General features: G+C 39.8%; 1 protein-coding gene across 4 annotated transcripts in view; it reads left to right on the top strand.

The window, feature by feature from the left end:
• Positions 1-5,360: 5,360 nt before the first annotated feature.
• Positions 5,361-20,161, top strand: part of PBX1 (PBX homeobox 1) — a 336,111-nt gene continuing 321,310 nt past the window's right edge. For 2 of the 4 annotated variants that reach the window (XM_061399888.1, XM_061399897.1), the window contains exons 1-2: positions 5,364-6,315; positions 9,577-9,650. In XM_061399888.1, the coding sequence (XP_061255872.1) occupies positions 6,125-6,315; positions 9,577-9,650 (265 nt within the window). In that variant the 5' untranslated portion in view covers positions 5,364-6,124. Of the gene's footprint in view, positions 6,316-9,576; positions 9,651-20,161 lie in introns of all 4 variants that reach the window. The other 2 variants (XM_061399869.1, XM_061399877.1) reach the window with 2 other exon arrangements.

Genomic DNA, 20,161 nt, shown 5'->3' with positions numbered 1-20,161 from the left:
GACATTACTTTGCCAACAAAGGTCCTTGTAGTGAAAACTATGATTTTTCCAGTAGTCATGTATGGATGTGAGAGTTGGACCATAAAGAAAACTGAGTGCAGAAGAATTGATGCTTTTGAACTGTGGTGTTGGAGAAGACTCTTGAGAGTCCCTTGGACTGCAAGGAGATCCAACCAGTCAATCCTAAAGGAAATTAGTCTGGAATATTTATTGGAAGGACTGATGCTAAAGCTGAAGCTCCAGTACTTTGGCCCCCTGATGTGAAGAACTGACTCATTGCAAAAGACTTTGACGCTGGGAAAATTTGAAGGTGGGATAAGGGGATGACAGAAGATGAGATGGTTGGATGGCATCACTGACTCAATGGACATGAGTTTGAGCAAATTCTGGGAGTTGGTGATGGACAGGGAAGCCTGACGTGCTGCAGTCCATGGGTTCACAAAGTGTCAGATACGACTGAGCGACTGAACTGAACTGAATGTAATACCGTGTGGTAGTGAATTTATTTCACTGACTATGCCAGGGGACCCATGTCTTTGCCATCATTTTGTTTTCTCAGAAAAGAACCAGGATCCTTACACACTCCTCTTGCACTGCATTCTCCATCCCTAAGTGGAGGTGAGACTTTGTGCCAATGGACTTCCAGAGAAGTCTGAAAGACAATCCTTAGAATAAACAAAATCCTGATGTAGGAGAGGTGTAAAGATGGTAAGATGACTTTGTAAACATTAGAATAAGCACAGATTGAGAACTACTTTGCTAGTTAGCCAAATTTTGGTAATGACTCATGTAATGTCCTTAAAGCATGATTCAGTGGACTTATTATTCTGAAGAAATACAGCATGATTATTCATCACTCATTCTTTCAACACATATTTAATAAATATCTATTAGAATTAAAGCACTGCTGAGGCATGGAAGGTACAAAAAAGCATTATCAATCCCTCACCACAACCCATAGGGTATAGAAATTTCACGTGCAAATTTTTCCTCAGAATCTACTTTAAGAAGTTTTTTTTAAACTGCAAATAGAAGATTCTAATTTTCATCCTGCTTCACCTTTGGTAGTATCACCTGTTAACTTCCTTGGTTCTCTGTGAAGCATTAAAAATAAGAGGACTTTTAAATACATACTTTGTCCAGTAATTTAACTTCTAGGAAACTTAGTTTCTTCATCTGCAAAAAGGAGTTTATAACCTTACAAGGATGTTCTTAAAATTAAGTGTCAAATTGTTAAAATTAAGTGGTAATGTACACACAGTACATGCAGCGCAATCTGTATTTAACAATTTCTATCTATAGATATTATTATTATTCTGTTAGTGCCACTGCGTTCTTCTCACCCAGGCTTGAAAACATTTTCTTTAAAATAAAATCACAAAACCACATAAAATCAATTATCGAGTTCTATTGGCTCTTTCTTGAAAATGTTCTTCATAATTGTCCTTTCCTTCCCATTTCTACTGCCACTTTCTTAATTCCCCTTCCTTATTTCATTGTCTCAGATTTTGTGTTGGGGAACCAGATAATTTTTCTTAAGACATACTTTTTTGTTTCCCCCCCTTTTTCGTCTGCCTGGACTGCGGGAGACTGGGGTTCGATCCCTGGATCAGGAAGATCCCCTGGAGAAGGAAATGGCAACCCACTCCAGTACTCTTGCCTGGAGAATCCCATGGAGGGAGGAGCCTGGTAGGCTACAGTCCATGGGGTCACAAAGAGTCAGACACGACTGAGCGACTTCACTTTCCTTTCACTTTCCTTTTTTTTCAAATTTTTTTACTGAAGGATAATTGCTTTACAGAATATTGTGGTTTTCTGTCATACATCAACAAGAATCAGCCAAAAGTACTCCCATGTCCTCTCCCTCCCAGACCTCCATCCCATCTCCTTTCCCACCCCACCTTTCAGCCTGAGCCTGTCACAGAGCCCCTGTTTGAGTTCCCTGAGTCATACAGCAAATTCCCACTGGCTATCTATTTTACATGTGGTATTGTAAATTTCTATTTTACTCTCTCCATACATCTTTCCTTCCCCCTCCCCCCATGTCCATAGGTCTGTTCTTTATGTCTGTTTCTCCATTGCTTCTCTGAAAATAAATATCTGTTCCCCCTTTTAAGACAACTTTCCTCAGTGGCTCCCTCTGTCTGTGTTAGTCACTCGGTCGTGTCCAACTCTGGACTGTAGCCCACCAGATTCCTCTCTCTGTCCGTGGAATTCTCCAAGCAAGAACACTGGAGTGGGTTGCCATTCCCTTCTTCAGGAATCTTCCTGACCCAGGGATCGAAATTGCATCTCCTGCATTGCAGGCAGATTCTTTACCACTGCACTACCAGGGAAACCTATCAGGGACTCCCTGCTGCTAAGTTGCTGCTAAGTCGCTTCAGTCGTGTCTGACTCTGTGCGACCCCATAGACGGCAGCCCATCAGCCTCCCTGTTCCTGGGATTTTCCAGGCAAGAACACTGGAGTGGGTAGCCATTTCCTTCTCCAATGCATGAAAGTGAAAAGTGAAGTGAAGTCGCTTAGCTGTGCCCGACTCTTCTCGACCCCATGGACTGCAGCCTACCAGGCTCCTCTGTCCATGGGATTTTCCAGGCAAGAGTCCTGGAGTGGGGTGCCATTGCCTTCTCCATCAGGGACTCCCTAGTATACACCAAATAAAACACAATAGCTGCTGCTCAGAGTCCTCACAATTCTACTTTTCTAATCATTTCCATTGAACCTGAAGAAAAACCCTGTGCTTCTATCATATTCATTCACGGTATCTCCTGGATCCATCAGTCGTGTCTGACTCTCTGCGACCCCATGGACCGTGGAATTCTCCAGGATAGAATATTGGAGTGCGTAGCTGGTCCCTTCTCCAGGAGATTTTCCCAACCCAGGGATCGAACCCAGGTCTCCCACATTGCGGGCAGATTCTTTACCATCTGAGCCACCAAGGAAGCCCAAGAATATTGGAGTGGGTAGCCTATCCCTTCTCCAGGGGATTTTCCTGACCCAGGAATTGAACCAGGGTCTCCTGCATTACAGGTGGATTCTTTACCAACTGAACTATCAGGGAAGCCCTCATCCCTCAGAGCCACCTCAAAATCCTTTAATCATTCTAATGGAATTATCCCCTTATCTTACTCTTTATGGATATCTAAGGTGTGGCATCCCTTCTATAGCATTTATTTTGCATTAAAATGTATTTTGGCAACACCATAGTGTTGGCAACACTATAAAAGCATAGGTTTTCAGGCCAAATAATTGTGGTGATTAAATTAATAATGCACCTTGAATATACCTAATCCTTGCAAAGCACTTAATAAATACTGTCATTTATATTATTGTTGTGTACATTTTTTATTTTCCTACTAAAATGTTCCTAGATGACAATGATCTTCTGGTACTGGTGGTACATTTTCTAGTACATTATCTAGTAAACTTTTATTAGATTTTTAGTAACTATTCTAATTACTTGCTCATACTGATTTCTTATAGGCTGTGGGTTACTTCATGCTTTAAGATGTGATAACTTCATCACAATAACTTCAGCACATTGTCAAGGATGTGCTAACTCATGCTCACTGTGATTGATATGTGATTTGAAGAGTATTAGTGTCGATTAAAAAACCCATTTAACAAGTTAGGGTATGTATGTGGATAGAACAGTTGTTTCAAGTCCTATGACATCTGAATTGCAATTAACACTCCCTACTGCATGCCCCCATGCCAAAGAATACCAAGTAGCTTGAGAAGTGCTCAGATCCTTATCTTGCAAAACTTGTTTTTTTGGTATTGATTGGGAAGGAGGTTGGGACTGATAAAAGGAATAACATTTTATTTGAGGATCTCAACGCATGTGATGAGGTTACAATCTATTTTGCAGATGAAGTACACTTAGGTTTGTAAAAGTTCAATGTGTCTCCTTTGGCTACACTGTCATCCAGGAAGAGGACTATCTACACAGTATAATATTTTATATTCCAAAACACTATACTTGCCTTTTCCAAAATAATTCGTATGCTCTTTTCTCTTGTGGCCACTGTGACTCAGTCCGAGATCTTCTCTTACGTGCCAGATGTTAAGACAGGAGGCAAACTGATGGCCTACATAGAGTGACAGAACTGAACTTTAACTGTGAGTTTCTTACTAGGATTTTCCCCTGACTTTACTTAGTATTTTTTTCATTCTCTCCTACTTATTTTTAATTTGGGTCAGTGTGTTTCAATATGTGTATTATTTTAAGCATCTTAAAATAACATCGAAAATAGCATCAAAAGGGAAATAGTCCCTTTTCCAACAAGATGAGTACATAACTAATTTTTACACTATTTATACATTTCTGTTAGATGGAGATACTCCTTCCTTGACACTTAATAACTATGGGACTCAGAGAAGTTATTTAGCATTTTGAAGTTCCCTCCCTGTAAAGTGGAACTAATAATCCATAACTCTCAGAAATGTCTTAAGGATTAAATAAAATAACTCATGTAAATTACTTGGTGCATAGTAGGCATTCAATAAATGTCAGTTTGCTCTTTATTCCAGTTAATAATGCTTATTAAACTATATTAAAAACTAGAACCAGACTGTGATAATGCATTTCTTTATTAAGTACTTAAGCCAAATAACTAATTTCCCCCAGGGAGAAAAGAAAGAGAGATGTTGAATTAGTTTCATTTGGTCAACTTATTTATTAATCTTTTTTTAAGCATTATTTAGTTTAACAGTCCATAATTTAGTTTCCATGCAACCAAAATGTTACAGTTCAGTATTCCTCTTAGCTCTATTGTGATTGTTCTTTTAAATCTATTTTTACATATGCCATTTATTAGAGATCATTATTAATTATATTAACAGCTCGATTGTGTTTCATAACAACTTCGTGCTGACAAACTTTGCTCACAACAGTTTCCCTGAGGTCTAACGAATTAAAAGGATCAACTTTTAAACGGCAATGTTACAGGAAAAGAAAAACCCCGGTTGCAGGGGAGACCCACACTGTCTATATTCTTTTGTGTTAATTTTATACGTTTGTATTTAAGTAGAGCCACATTTTTCTCAAGGACGGAATCCAAGTGAGGCAGGAAGGAAAAGTGGGGACGTACTAACCGAGCCTGCGCTACGGTATCATTGCACCTTTAAGGACTGGAGACTTGGTGTTAGCTCGGCCTCCTTCCCAGCCCACCTCTGAACTCTGATTGACAGGGCGCCGGGCGAGGAGGAGCCGAAGGAGGCCGAGGAGGAGGCGCAGGGAGGAAAGTAGAGGGAGGAGGGGCCTGTCTTTTCTCCAATGACCAATCAGGGGAGGGGGCGGGGCTACGAGTGCCCTCCTCTCTCCTTCCCTCCTCCGCCTCCTGGCTTCCCCGCCTCCCTCCTCCCCCCTTTCCTCTGCCCCCTCCTGTCTCCTCCTCGTCCTCCTCCTCCTTCTCCTCCTCCTCCTCTCAGGCTGTGGTTTTTCTGTATATGTTTCTGGAGTCCTGAGCCTGAGCTAAACAAAAGCAGGAGGCTGACGGGGCTGCTGGAGTTTGCAGAGACACGGAGGAGGAGAGAGCCTGTGCTCTGCCTTGCCGCCGTGGCTGGGGGAGATCTGGCTTTTGCAACAGCCCACCCCCTTTGAGATCACTCTGGCCCGGAGTGGGGGTGGGGGGTAGCGGGGGGTGGGGGGGGAAAGTTTGCATTGCAATCCCCCTGCCTTCCTCTCCTTTCTCCCGGCCAATGCATATTTGCAAAAGGATTAAGCCACAGATTTAAGCGCCGGGAGCCCATTTCTGCCGTGCAAAGGAGACGGACTGAAAAACCAAAAGCCAGCTCTGATTTCTTTTCGTCAAGTGGGAAGGTGGTTTATTTTTCTTGCTTTTTTGGAGTCAACACCCTTCCCCACCAGTCCTTATCCCCACCCTCACCCCGCAACCCCTTCACGCCCCCCTCCCCCTCCCCACTCCCCATCCTCCCACCATCCTCTAAAGAGGCAAAGGGATTTTTTTTTTTTTTTTCTTTTGGTCTTCTTTTTTCCCCCTTCTCTGTTTATCCTGAAAAGGATTTGAAGACAGCTTGAAGGATAAAAAGCCTTGGTGCTTCCCAGGAGCCGAGCCGAGGAGCAGAAGAGGAAGAGCCGGGGGCTGCCGTTGCCTTTGGAGATGGACGAGCAGCCCAGGCTGATGCATTCCCATGCTGGGGTCGGGATGGCCGGACACCCCGGCCTGTCCCAGCACTTGCAGGATGGGGCCGGAGGGACCGAGGGGGAGGGCGGGAGGAAGCAGGACATTGGAGACATTTTACAGCAAATTATGACCATCACAGACCAGAGTTTGGATGAGGCGCAGGCCAGGTGAGATGGAGGCTTTTCTTTTCCTTTCTTGGGGTTTTTTGTTTTTCTCCCTCTCGCTGGGGGAAACAATGGGAACCGAATCACCACAGCGCTTTCTTTTTAAATGTTATTCCTTGGCCCATTTTGACGAGCAACTATATGGCGGAGGAGTAAAATTTGAAGGAGCGTTGTTATCGAAAGTGCAATCTCCCATGCGGTGATGTGGCTGTCTCTATGTATATTTTCATATATATTGTGTGTGTGAATATAGAGATCTTCATATATATCCACACAAACACTCAGGCAAGCCGAAAATACTGCCAACTGATCCAAAAGCGGCCCTCGGCACTTTTTACTGCTTTAAAAAAGTATCAGAGAGAGCAGAATTGTCAAGTTTTGAACAGCATTGCATGTCTTCTTGTTGAGGGACTCCGTAACATTACAAAATAAAATGTCCCATGAACACTTTATTTGCAAATATAGTTGACTCCTTAAGTAAATCAGAGGCTTTGAATTTTCTATGTGAACGTACTGCTCTAAAATTAATTTTTATCTTTCCCCCTTTCCATATTAAAAAAAAAAAAGAGTAATTCTTTGTCAGTAGTTGTCAGCCATCCAGAAAATATTTTGCATTCATTTAATTGTTTCAAAAAGGCTGATGTAAAGAAAGAAGAGATACTGTTGCTTTTAAACATGTTTGTTCGGTTTTAGAGACTCGGATATGTAGTGTAACTTTATTGTCTCTTATTTTGAGTCGGTTAACTACCCTTCTGTGGCACAGAATGTATGGTTCTTTAAAAAGGGGTGGGGGGAGAAAATCAAGCATGCTCTTTTCCCCATGCTTCTTTCAGGACCACTTAGATGCTAGTAAAATAGAAATGAAGGCAAATGTGTATTTTATGTATTTCCATCCTATAGGACACGAAGACCTTCATTAAGGAAGCGTTAAAAAGAAGCTGTGTAGCTTCTCAGTTAATCCATTGCCAAGTATATAGTTCTCCACTCCAGGATTTTACAGTAAATTCTCTTTAAAAAAACAAACCAAAAAAACTAAATGGTAACCCACCAACTGCTTGCCCACGGCCGATCTTGAAAAGAAGATTTTAAGACACTCTAATGGCCACATATGTCTTTGCAGTTACCCAGCTTTATTAAATCTCAGAAGTAGCTGGTTTTTTTAAGTCATATGTACACAGTTTCTCTACCTCACAAGACTTAGTTCTGTGGAGAAGACATTATTATATGTATTTTTGTTTAAGGGAAATGGGAATTTGAATTGAGAAAATGAGAAGAAGCAATTTCAAGGATGACATGAATTACACTCTTATTTTACCTGTAAGCACATGCAACATGTAAACTCAAAAGTCCTGAGGTTTATGGGTACTTGAAAACTTGGAAAGGTTCAGAGACTGGAACTATGCTATATTTTTTTTCTTAATAGAGGAAGATTTTTAAAAATTATTTGGTGCCCTTTTTGGATTTTATTATCTGGAGAAAAGCTAATAGGTAGGGTCAATGAAAGATTTCCCACTGGCAATCTCTTTTTGAATTGGAACAGATTTCTCCATTACATTGTTCTAGAAAAATAAACTCAGACATACCAATAAACGCCTCTAATAACAAGTTTGTGCAGCCGAAGGGGCTGGTAGCACTGAGAACCACCACTTTTCTGATGTTTAGTCCCGCTCCTTTTTGTACAACTGAGGACAGCCGTGACTTGGTGGGTTCACCCTTTTAATGGCCTAAATGTTAAGAGAATCAAACACAATTTTGGGATGGGGAGATTTTTCTGTTCTCTATAACCCAACCCCATGGACGTGCTTGGCAATACAATATTTCTGCAAAGCTGCATAGAATTTTTTGTAGTTGTTATTTGTTTTGCATATGGGCCTTTACATAAGAATACACTTAATGAAAACTCCTATAAAAGGCCCAGAAAGAAGTCTTTGATACCATAAAGTCTTCTTCACCATTTTTCTCACCCCACACCAGAACTAAATCACCACTAAGCTTTTCTTTTTAGTTAAACAATGTAACTCAGCAAATACTTTAACTGGGTTTTCCTTTCCTTAGTAACATCTTCATAATGTAAGTTTATTATTTATACAGTGAACCCTTCGTATTTTAGACACAATGTTTATGTTTATTTTGATACTCTTGAATTTTGAGATTATGACTCTTCTACTGTACAGTAGATAGAGCGTGCTTCTGGTTTCCGTTCCTCAGGATGTGTATCTATTTTTTAACTTTGAAAGGAATTTAAAAAGAACTGCATGTGTCTTGAGTGCCAGAGGTTTCCATTTATCTTTATACATTCATTTTAGTTAGTCAACACGATTCCCTTAACTAATAGCTGATATGATCAGTATTTTGTTTCCAAAACAATATCCTTCTGCTAAGTGCTTCCAGAGTAAAATCAAGGGAAAGGTATTGTTTTGGTCCTTAAGTGCATGCTGAATACAGACACACAGAAGAACCAGGTAAATCACTAATCTAAAAGGCAGAATTGTATTTATTTTTTTCCCCCAATGGGTGCAAGGTCCTAATTGTAAATAATTGAATTTCAACACCTGCAAATAAGCAGTGTGTGCACAAGCGACATAATGTGAACACAGAGAAATGAATCTATTCCCCATATGGGTATGTTTGCCCCCTGGCAATGCATTTCCATACTCTTTAACTTGGGGACTGAAATTTTATAAATTGACAGTTCTGCTCAGAAGACCTTTCAAGCATCTTGTGTTTATGAGAATACAGGGGCATCTGCGGAATGAATTCAAACACATGGATGAATTAAATTTGAAAACACACACACACACACACACACACACACACACACACACACACGGACTGAGAAGCAGACAGCTCCTAGGCTATGGTGGTTGCGTAGATTATACAAAACTGTTAACCCATGCATTTGACTCTGCCGTCTTTTCATTGCCCTGGATAGGATTATTGGTTTAAGACTTCCACTTGGATTAAACTACTCATAAAAAACAAAACGAAACAAAACAGAAAACCCCAAACTCTTCCTAAATGAGCATAATTGAGGTTAGTTCTGTTCTGTAGTTAAATCCCTGCTCTCTCCCTGCTAATTAACATTATTTCTTTTTCTATGGCGGGACTCTTTATATTAAGTCATAAAGCAATTGAAGCATGCCACAGAGTTATGCTTGGTCTATAATTTTGGCTAAATGCTCGATTTTTTTCCCCCTGTGCATTATCAGCAGCTTGATCCCAGGAGTCCACCTAAGCTATTCTGTTGTTGTTTCTTTCTTGCAGAAAACATGCTTTAAACTGCCACAGAATGAAGCCTGCCTTGTTTAATGTCTTGTGTGAAATCAAAGAGAAAACAGGTAGGAATGAGATTCCAACATTTAAGCATTTTCTTTGGCCAATTGACCACTTTAAACCAGCAATCAGGAACCCATTATTTAAATATTAAAATTTCAGAAAAGAAGTACTTTCAAGATTGATCGCATATTCCAATAGGAAGTCCTAGTAGCCTTGCTTCCTGGAACAGAAAGCACCAAGTTTCTTTGACAGTTATTACCAGACATTAGCGGTTTGCTTGCCTTAACTCTATTCCTGGCCTCTTTGAAATTGAAGCTAAAACAGAGGTTCTGAAGGGAAATTTATAGAATAATGTGCCTGTGGGGGAAAAATATGAAAGTAAAAGTCCACTTCTTAAAAGAATATATTTTGGCCCATCTTTAAGACAGTGTTTTTGGAGTTGGGCATGGGGGTGCTAAAGTGTTTAAAGTTTCCTCTTCTTTTTTTCTTGTAATTACACGAAGCAGCAAACTAGAGTTCTTTTCAGAGTGTTGTCAGATACCTATGTGGAACGCGTCACACAACATCAGGTTATCGGTATTTGAGTGCCCTGTGATTTTATAGCTGGGAGAATTGCTGGGTTTAGGAGAACAGAATGTGACGAGCTCACTCATTCTGTTGTTTTTTTACTTTCTAGACCTCATATCATGAACTAACACACTTATAACACATCCCAGGAGGGCATTTAAATTTTAAAGCAACAATTAAAAAATAGCAGTCATCAATCAGAGGTGTTCTTAAACAACAGATGCTCTGGGAAGGACACTTAGCAACATCCTCTTGTTTGTTTATTTTAATCCTTAATTTTCCAAAGTGAGTACGTCTCTCCCTTGTAAAAAGAAAGAGTTGAGAAGGCAATCTGAAGCCAGGGCGTAAAGATGAGGAATGAGGGGTGGTTATATAAAGCGGGAGCTTCTGCTGGCCTCTGACTTGGTCGCTCGCTGCGGAGCAGCGCAGAGTACCTGCCATCCTATTTATTTATTTATTTTTTACAACAAGGAGTGTAACAGTCAATAATTCATATCTAAACCATATAAGCAAGGGCATGACATGAATGAAAGTGACAATAAATATGATTGCATGCCCAGTTGATATACATTGATAGTTACACATAAAAAAAGGAAGGAGGGGCTCTGAGGGCATGCAGGGTGGCTTTCTTTTTGAGGGCTCTCTGTGTTTCCATTTTAAAAAATAAATAGTTTCAAGATGTGACCATTGATCGAATATATAATTACTCGGGTCTTGAAATGTATGGAAGATTAGTAAGCAGCTCCTTTGTTGAATGTTATTTGTGTTGTGCGTGACATCCCAGACAAAGCACCTGAGCAGTGATGTTCAGATCTTTTAAGTCTTCCAGGTTTCCCTGCCAAAGCCTAACCTTAATGCAAAGCTGGGAATTGCATTGTTTTAGCTGTGATATACCTTTTAAGAAATGTATGGGTTGTGCATTCAAATATCAAAGGGGCTTTCTCAGTTTGTTACACTTTTTAGTTTTTTTTCTCTGTTAGCCTGGAGCAGGAAACCTAAGTGGGTATATATCTTTATCTTTTGTTTTTTTCTTCCTTCTCAGTTTCTTTTTTCTCTGATTCTAATTTACATGGAATATTTGGTTTGTTGAAATTTGTTGCTACTTGGGTATGCATTCCTGCTGATCTTGCTTCATAAAATACAGAATCAAGCTATAAAGGCATATTTGATAATTCAGTCTAGAGAGACTCTGTTTTTAAGACGCCCTCAGATTTTCATTGAAAGGAAGTCTGTCAAGGCATTTAAATGTACGTTGTGGTCAAAGTGTTTAATTCTAGTCTTCTAATTAAAATCTACTGCTAAGGCAGTAGATCAAGGTGGATGGATGTGACTATAGATCTGGTTCTGGTGTGGATTCAAGAGTTTGCTCCTCACATGAGTATTGCCTAAACTATGGTGATAAGCAGCAGTTGTGTCGGTCAGAATCATGCTTTAAAGGTGTAATTTATTGTTGGATTATATATTCTGTTTTAAAATTTTTCTGTTACTAAGTTACATTAATGTCTGGAGCTTTTTAAAAATCTGAATTAAGGTTTTGTATGCTGTCTTTCAAATAATATATTTTTAAAAATAGTTTAGTGAATACTGTAAATTGAAAATAATAAGGATAACTGACCCTGTGTTAAGAGGGAAACACACAAATGCACAAGTTTTGGATTAAGAGGGCACCCATGGGTGAAAGTACAAAAAAAAAAATAGTAAAATAAAAAGAGAAAAAAAGAAAGACCTTTCTCCTATTCCTCAATTTGTGTATCAGAAGGATTAAGGAGAAGGAAGAAACCTCTCCTGGAATGTTGAGTGTTCGGTGTTGTAGGTAGGAGACAACTGCGGTATGCTGAAAAGAACTCTTTGATTGTAAAGCACTGTTACTTACTCAAGATCGACCTCACCCTCATTCTGAGAGCTGGCAAATCTTCCATATGGTTGATGTGTCCTCAACACAGTGCGTCTGTAAAGTTGTAGGAGCTCTTGTTTCCCCCCGCTTCTTGATACAGAGCTAGTGACAAGATTGTTGGGGTGATCAGTTCATGTGCATTCTTTGATTGTTTTGGGAGTTTCCCTGTTGTTACTTTCAAGTCTTTATGCTGAAGCTTCACAAGTATTGTAGAGGTTATTTGATTTAGGGTGGGCTCTGTTTGTACTCTCCCAGGAGCACACTTTACCTAGGTCTTTACAAGGAAGTCAGGACCCTGAGAGGATCGTGGGGCTTGCATTCCTTGGCGGATTTTGCTTTTTTGATTTTTGTCAAAGGCTTTCATTGGAAAACTCAGAAATGTGGAGGGAAACTAGCTTAAGATTGTCTTACCAACCTTTTGGAACTTTAAAGAAACAGACGCGCATAACACCTAAAGTAGGCAGCACCGTTTAGATTACAGTTGATTGATAGGTATTTAGTCAGAAATTACTGTGGGGATATTCAGGAGGAAAAAAAAAAAAGAACCCAAGTGTCTTCTTGTTGAGAAATGTCGGTAAGTTTTTATTTTGATACCTTTTTGCTTTTTTAAATAAAAATGCTAAGAACAAGGAATGCCTGAACAATTCTCAGGCAGCAAATCTCAGACAGTAAGAAAACTCTGCAAGACCTCTGGCAAGTATGTTTCAGAGGCGGCTTTTATCTGCTTGTTCCTTCTGGGAGCATAGAGATTTCATAGAGTTTTGGACCTTTTAATACCTCATTTTCTTTCATTTTTTCATTCCTTGTCTGCTGACATATTAGCAATAGACTGGGTTTTGCATATATGTAGAGGTGGTAGTGGGGTTGATGGAAGGGAGAGAAGGAGAAAAAAAAAATTAAAACATACTGAATTTCTTAAAAGGACCTTAACTATATTTTTAAACATTTCTTGATTTTAAAACAATTTCTGTGTCAAAAATCATGCCGGTTTAAAAATGAGGAAAAAACACGAAATATTGGTTGCCATTTACTAAGGAGACTGTTTATAGATAGTAATGAATAGCTGTAATTGTTGTGAATAGTTTTTAATTTTAGAACAAAATAGCTATATATGGCAGTTTTCAGCAAATTTTCCTCTGAGCATCATCTGCTCTGAAGTTAAATCAAATCACTGAAGGATGTTAAAAAATTACGTTTTGCTTACTTAATGCCCTTTTGTTCTCTCTCTCCTTCCTTTATTCTCTCTGTTCAATTAACACTCTCATCACAGGCTCTAGTTTTTTTGTTTTTTTTTTTCTTTAACTCTACTACTGTATTTCAGTTTTTTTCCACCCTCTCTTATTAATTCTCACCTGCCACTTCTTTTTAGTATAGCAATTACATTATGAGATTTCTGCTTCTCATCTTTTTATAGCTTTAGAGAATAATTTGTGTGTGTGTGCACGCACGTGTATACATGTGTATGTTTGTGTGTTGGTATATGTAGGTGGAGGGGCCACCGTGGAAGGAAGTTTATATTTTAGGAAAATAATTCCGAAAAGATTAGGCCTTGAGCAGAGAACAGGAGTGAAATAACTTCAGACAATTTAGTGGTGCCTCTGATCAGATTCTTTTGGGGGCTGACATGACAGGAGTGACTTTTCATAAATGTTCGTCTCTAGAAGGAAAAAGCAAAAAAACTTTTTCTTGCTGATGATAGAATTTAATTTAATTTTTTTTTTTTTGAGGAAGGGGCAGAGAGAGAGAAAGGGAGCAAACGAAGGGGAGTTACTTGATGCGGTTTTACTTGATCCACTCTTTCAGGTACAGTGTGTTAGCAGAAGGCAGGTGATTAGACCCTATATATTTATTCTGATCTGGATACGAGCAATAGACCTTCAATAGTAAGACTCCGTGGAAGACACAGTGTCAGCTTCTAATGAGAAGCATCCCTTCTCTCCAGTCGTTCCGTGTCATCCCCTTTTAGAAGCCCATTTGGACCCATTCTGGCAGCTGAGAAGTGGGGCAAAGGGTGCAGTGAGCAGCCCGGGTCAGACCTACCTGAGTGAGGTCTTCGGAAATTTGGTGTCATGTTTTTTAGCAACTGGATGTCTACGAGGACTGGGACTGAGGAGAATTGAAGTGAAACTGAGGAAGCTCGAAGAAGGTTCATGAGTCGGGGAAAGGCAGGGGGGAGACCTGTGGTCTGGGCCTTGTGGGCTGTCGGGAGCTGCGAGCAGTGAGGGTGCTGGGTCCCAGGTGGGTGGCGGGCTGCACCCGGGGTGGGGAGGTGGCAAGGTCTGGCCCTGCGAGGGTCCGGCCCTTTCGACATGGCTTTGCTTCTCTGTTCTGCTGACGTTCATATGCTTTTGGTTATTGTTGGCAAAATTAAAAAATTTACCCCCAAACAAGCAAACAAACCAAAACTCAGATATTAAACATATTTAAATAGGCAAGCATTTTAATTTTTTCATTTAAAGCATAACCCTGGCTTCTCTTGAGACATAGTTTTACATGCATGCCTTAGGAAAACTTAGGCTGCACTTTGGTTTCCAACTTCTGTTAGATGAATGCTGTTATGGTTGGAACTTGGTGTGGTGATTCTAAATATACTTTTTACCTTTACCTTTTATTTAAAAAGTCACCCAAAATGCCACATGATTGAGGCAGTGTCCTAGGTACATCTCCCAAAGACAGCTCTTACTTATTTTCTATGCTCCTGGAAGCACCCTGTCCTTTGCATGGACACTTTAGCCTGGGTTGCTGCTAAGCTGCTAAGTCACTTCAGTCGTTTCTGACTGTGTGTGACCCCATAGACGGCAGCCCACCAGGCTCCCCCGTCCCTGGGATTCTCCAGGCAAGAACACTGGATATAATAATTCTAGCTCCACTCTTGCACCCTACCTGAAATGGTATGGTAAGGTTTAAGGACTGTAGTAATTGATTAATAAAATAAGCAGAGGATTAATGAGTTGTTTGTTAAGTACTTTGAGCTCCCTGGGTGATACAGATAAGAGATACTGTATTTTCTATAGTAAATTATCTAAAGACTTGTATTCTATTCCATTTCGTAGGTTGCCAATGTGTTAACTCTTCCTTTGAATATATAATTGAGTTGGCGAGGTAGTCATTATGTCCCATCAGGAGAAGTCTCTGGTTGAATCTTTTGTCTCATCTTCATCTTAGCGATAACACTTCTCAGAATTTGGCAGAGTGATTTCCAGAATTAAAAAAAAAGAAGTGTGAGGATCAACTGACATAGGATTATAAAACCTATCTTCCTTTATGGCAGAATAAGGTCAGTGGTGACTTCGCGGAAGGTCTTCTTACTTCTGACAGCTCTCTTTCAGGCTCTCAATAATTGGTAGAAATCAAGATTGCAGTGGGTGGGAAAATTCATCCATTTTGGTTTAGGTCATGGTATAGTTTAGGTCAACTATGTCTCTCATTGATACTCTGTCATTAAGTAGAAACTGGGGTGGGTCCCTCATACCTGTACTAGTTCTGGACATACCACGAAGTAGTTATAAGATGACAAGTAGATAGCTTAAATACTTTCAGGAGACGCTATAATAGTAGTGCTTAAGGATTTGGTCTCTGAAGCCTGATAGCTTGGGTCTGTATCCCAGATCGCCAACTTTTTCAGTTGTGTGACCTAGTTAAGTTTATGGAACTTCTCTGTGCCTCATTTTTTTTCACTTAGAAAATAAAGATAAAAATGGTACCTATTTTGGAGGGTTATTGTGAGGATTAAATGAAGTAGTACATGTAAATTACAGTGCCTGGCATAGAGTAAACAGTCCATAACTGTTAGCTTTTATTATTTCTGGCCCTGTTTTCGTACATGAAAAAGAGAGGCTTGTACCAGATGGTCCCTAAAGACCAAGCCAATTCCAAGACTCTGTAATTCTGTGCTGAAAAAAGAAAAATAGTGCTGAATTTAAGATTTGTTTTCTTATGTTTCTCTTGCCATTCTCTTAAAGTGAGAATGAGTTGTATCTGGCCAAAAGGCTGGGCAAGGTTGGGAGAAGAGGGGAAAAAAAGAATGGATAAGAGCAAAAATGAAGGTTTTCAATTATGTCCAAACTGGACAACAAGCACCTGTAAAGCTACAATGGCATTTTTAGTGATGACATTTTCTTAGCATTAGCAGCTGGAGATATTGTGTAATCATAGTTAAAAATATTTTCCCTCTGAAAACACATAGGCCCATCCATTCAATTCACAAAGTTTCAGAGGAGGAAGAGTAACATAAAGTGAGTTTAGGGCAACCTGACCTCTACCTGTCTTCCTCATCAGTTCCTACTTGAGGGAAAAATGATATTTTTCTTATAACAACAACCTTGGTACTAGTAGGTTTATTTTTATTTTTTTATAGCTTTATTGGGATATATTTCATATACCATGAAATTCACCCATTTAAATTATACAGTTCAGTGGTTTTGGTCTATTCACAAAATTGTGCAACCATCACCACAACCTAAATTTAGAATATTTTTATCACCCCCTACAAAAAAAAAAAAAAACCTTGTACTCATTACCAGTCAGTTCATATTCCTCCTCTTGCCTAGCCCCTGCTAATCACTAATCTCTGTCTGTATGGATTTAGCCATTGTGGACATTTCACATAAATGGAATCATATAATATATGGTTTATTCCTAGCTTTTTTCTCTTAGCGTGGTGTTTTTAAGGGTCACTGTGCTGTAGCATGTACTGATACTTCATTCCTTTTTATAGCCAAATAATATTCCATTGTATGGATATACCACATTTTATTTATCCATTTATCAGTTGATGGACATTCAGGTTGTTCACATGTGTTGTTGCTGCTCGGAACATTTTAACAAAGTTTTATGTGGCCATGTTTTTATTTCTCTGGGTATTTACCTAGGAGTTGAATGTTGGATCATATGGTAACTCTGTGCTTAGCATTTTGAGGAATTGGTGAACTTTTCCAGAGTAACTGTAGTAGATGTATTCTTAAGTTTTATTGTAAATGACATTACATTTGGTCTTCATCACTTTTAACATTCCATTTTTTCAGTCTTTTTCTTCAGTCCCTGATCTTTCTTTTCCTCTGTGTGTCAAGGTTTACTGTATTTTTTTATCTTCTTGGATCAATACCTACTCTAAGAAAAAGTATTTTGATAGTTGCTTGACTTGAAGTGAACACGATCAAGATTTATATGAAACCTCTCTCAGAACTATCTGTATTTTAGAGACAAAAAGAAGTGAAGTCAAAGGAATGAATCTCTATGGCTGAAATCTCAGGTGTCAGGTTCCCGGAGAAGAAGACCTTTGCCGAGAAGACCAGACGGTGTTCTGAAGAGCAGTCTAGTATGACAGAGAGAGCAGGGTGTCTGAGTGAAACCAGTCTGGATTCAGATCCTCACTTGTGTGTAACACTGGAAAGTTGATTTAACAGCGCTTCAGTATCCTTAGCTATACAGTAAAGACAATGCAATGTAGGCTTGCTTGAGGGACTAAACAGGACAAGAATATAAACCACACAGTTGCATGAGTGTGCTAAATAAACAGCAACTACTGTTGTCTTTTCAAAACCACACGACTGACTGTCGACCTCTGGTCTCATTAGTTTGACACTGTCTATTCAGGTTGGGTTTTCTACCAGCGCTGGCCACAAGGTTTTCAGACTCCCTGAGATACTTCCTGACAGTGCTTTTAAATGCTTTAAAAGATTTTCTGTATGAAAGGGGGGAACCCCCAAAACTCAGCAGAAGGTATCCCAACACTCTTGTACTTCCTGCCTTCAATCCTAGAGTTCTAGCGAGAGAAGAATCCCATTGAATAGTGCTATGCAGTGAACCCATATTTCATTCCAAATTTAATGTTTTAAATTTTGTAGTAGTCCACTGGAAAAAAACAAGTGAAAAGAAACAGGTGAAATTAATTTTAAGAATACATTTTATTTAAATCCAAGTATATCTAAATTATTTCAACATGTCAATATAAAATTATTAATGAAATATTTCCACTTTTTGTATTAAGGCTTTCAAATCTGTTATGTATTTTACATTTGTAGCACATCTTCCATTTGGACTAGCCCAAATGGGCAACTCCAAGTGCCCAAGAGGCTCATGGGACCAGTGTCCTCCATATTGGACAGCATGGCTGTCCATGCTGCCATGGAAGACTAAGGAAGACTCCTGGTTGTTCTCTACTCACACTTGATCTGGTGGTTCTGCACCAACTGAAATTGGTTCTTGATGGATAGCCATGTTGTGAAAAAAAAAAAAAAAACCATATCTAAGGCATCTGTTTCCAGCAGGGAATAATATCCCACTCCTGGGAGCCAGGATGAGGTAGTTCCCCTGTAACTCCTTCTGTTTTTACTTCTTTCTTTCCTTGATTCCCTGTTTTATGGTTTGATTCCTTATCCTAAGGATTTGAATTTGAAATGTTCCCTACAATAAAATAGGTGGCGGAAATAACCACCTTTTTCTAGAATACAGTGGAACAAGTACAGAGAATTCTATGTGGAGACAAAAAAAGTTTGTTGGACCTTGGGTCAAGAGTTCTAAGACCTAACGCTGCCTGCCTCCAAGTTACTATGTTATTTTGAGAATGCCATTTATCCTCATGGTCTCATATTTCTACATCCATGGAATGGGCCACTTCAGTGAGCCACTAATCTGAGCCCACCTTTCACAGATCATGAGGTCTAACATGGTCCCCACCAGGGCCTGGATACATAGCATTTATGAAAGGAAATTCTTCTTTCATTGTTATGGCACTTCTAATTTATCCTCTGACTCCTTATATCTTTTCTAGACAGTCATGTAAAACTGGTTATGGTGGTGTTAAAGCAACTTCCCATCAATCAAATTGAGTTGGAAAGGCAAGCTGGGAGGAAAAAAAAAAAAGTAGTAATTCCCCCCCCCCCCCCCCCCAATTGAAGCATTCAGTATCACATTTTACAAAGCCAGCTGGAGGCCAGTCCCAGTTTAATCCACCTTGTTGACTCCATGACTAAATGCAAATTATGTTTCTTTTGCATCCTATCTGTTTGTAGCTATTGGATTCTAGACTGAAAATTGCTTTTGGAAAATACAAAGATTTACGGTTCTGGACTTGGAAGTGCGGTATACCTTTGCCAAGTTCATATGGTGCGGCCCAGGAAGTCAGCAAATTTAGGTTTGCTTTACACCTTAGAATTGTGGACAGTTGCTTGTTCAGTGTGCCTCAGCTGAAACACTAAAACGATGTCTGTTTCCCACCTATCTGTCAGTGGGGCTTCTGGAAACTTAAAGTGAAGATATTTAGAAAGATGTTTGACTTTCCTTGAGAAAGTGTCAGTGTGAGAAAAGTTCTCTGTTTGTCCTGCTTTGAGACAAGTTTGAATCTGCCAGGAGGTCAAAGGAATAAATTTACCTAGTGGCCTGTGCTGGCAGGGCCGCCAGTCATTTTTCTGAGGGTTTTAGGTGATTTGAGCTCCAGTCTTGTCACTGTAAGAGAATCTTCCTTATAATTACCATTGTTAATAGAACTGAAAGTTTGCATTTATCTTTTGTTCCTAACAAAGAAAGCCTCTCAGAGACCCTGATGATGAGCCCAGCCTACATCCATTCTGAAAGGCTCTCTGTGGATATGAGGGTACAGACGTTAATTCCTCACTGCAGAGGTGCTAGGGCCGTGCACCCTGCTTACATTAACAAACATTTAAAAACAAAGCCGGGGCGATACAAGCACAGCTTTCCTCTGTGTGGTCTCCTTACCAGGGTGACTGTAACCCCTAACCCCTTGCAAGGGAGACGCGAGGTTGGATGTGGGTAGGTGGTGATGCCCCGGGCAGCACGGAGTATAAAGGCCAGAAGTAACCAGATCCTGTGAGGAATAAATTAAAGCCACTTCCTCCCGAGGCCAATCAATGGGGAAAGAAAGCAACAAAAACCTTAGAGATGAGAGAGCCTGTTTGCTTAGATCAGGTGGAAAAGAGAAATCGGAGTTTCCGAAAAGGAGTTTAAAGGGACGTATTACAAAATAAAACTTTGGGAACTTAAGAAAATGCTAAGAAACCATGGAGGAGCAGGACAGTGAGCCACATGGCCTTGTGCTAAGAGAGGCCCCTTCAGACAGGATCGCAATGCCTCTCGCCGGGCCTGGTTAGACGG

The sequence above is a fragment of the Bos javanicus genome, chromosome 3 (assembly GCF_032452875.1).
Source record: "Bos javanicus breed banteng chromosome 3, ARS-OSU_banteng_1.0, whole genome shotgun sequence".
Lineage (NCBI taxonomy): Eukaryota > Metazoa > Chordata > Mammalia > Artiodactyla > Bovidae > Bos > Bos javanicus.
This window is presented reverse-complemented; position numbering and strand designations above follow the sequence as displayed.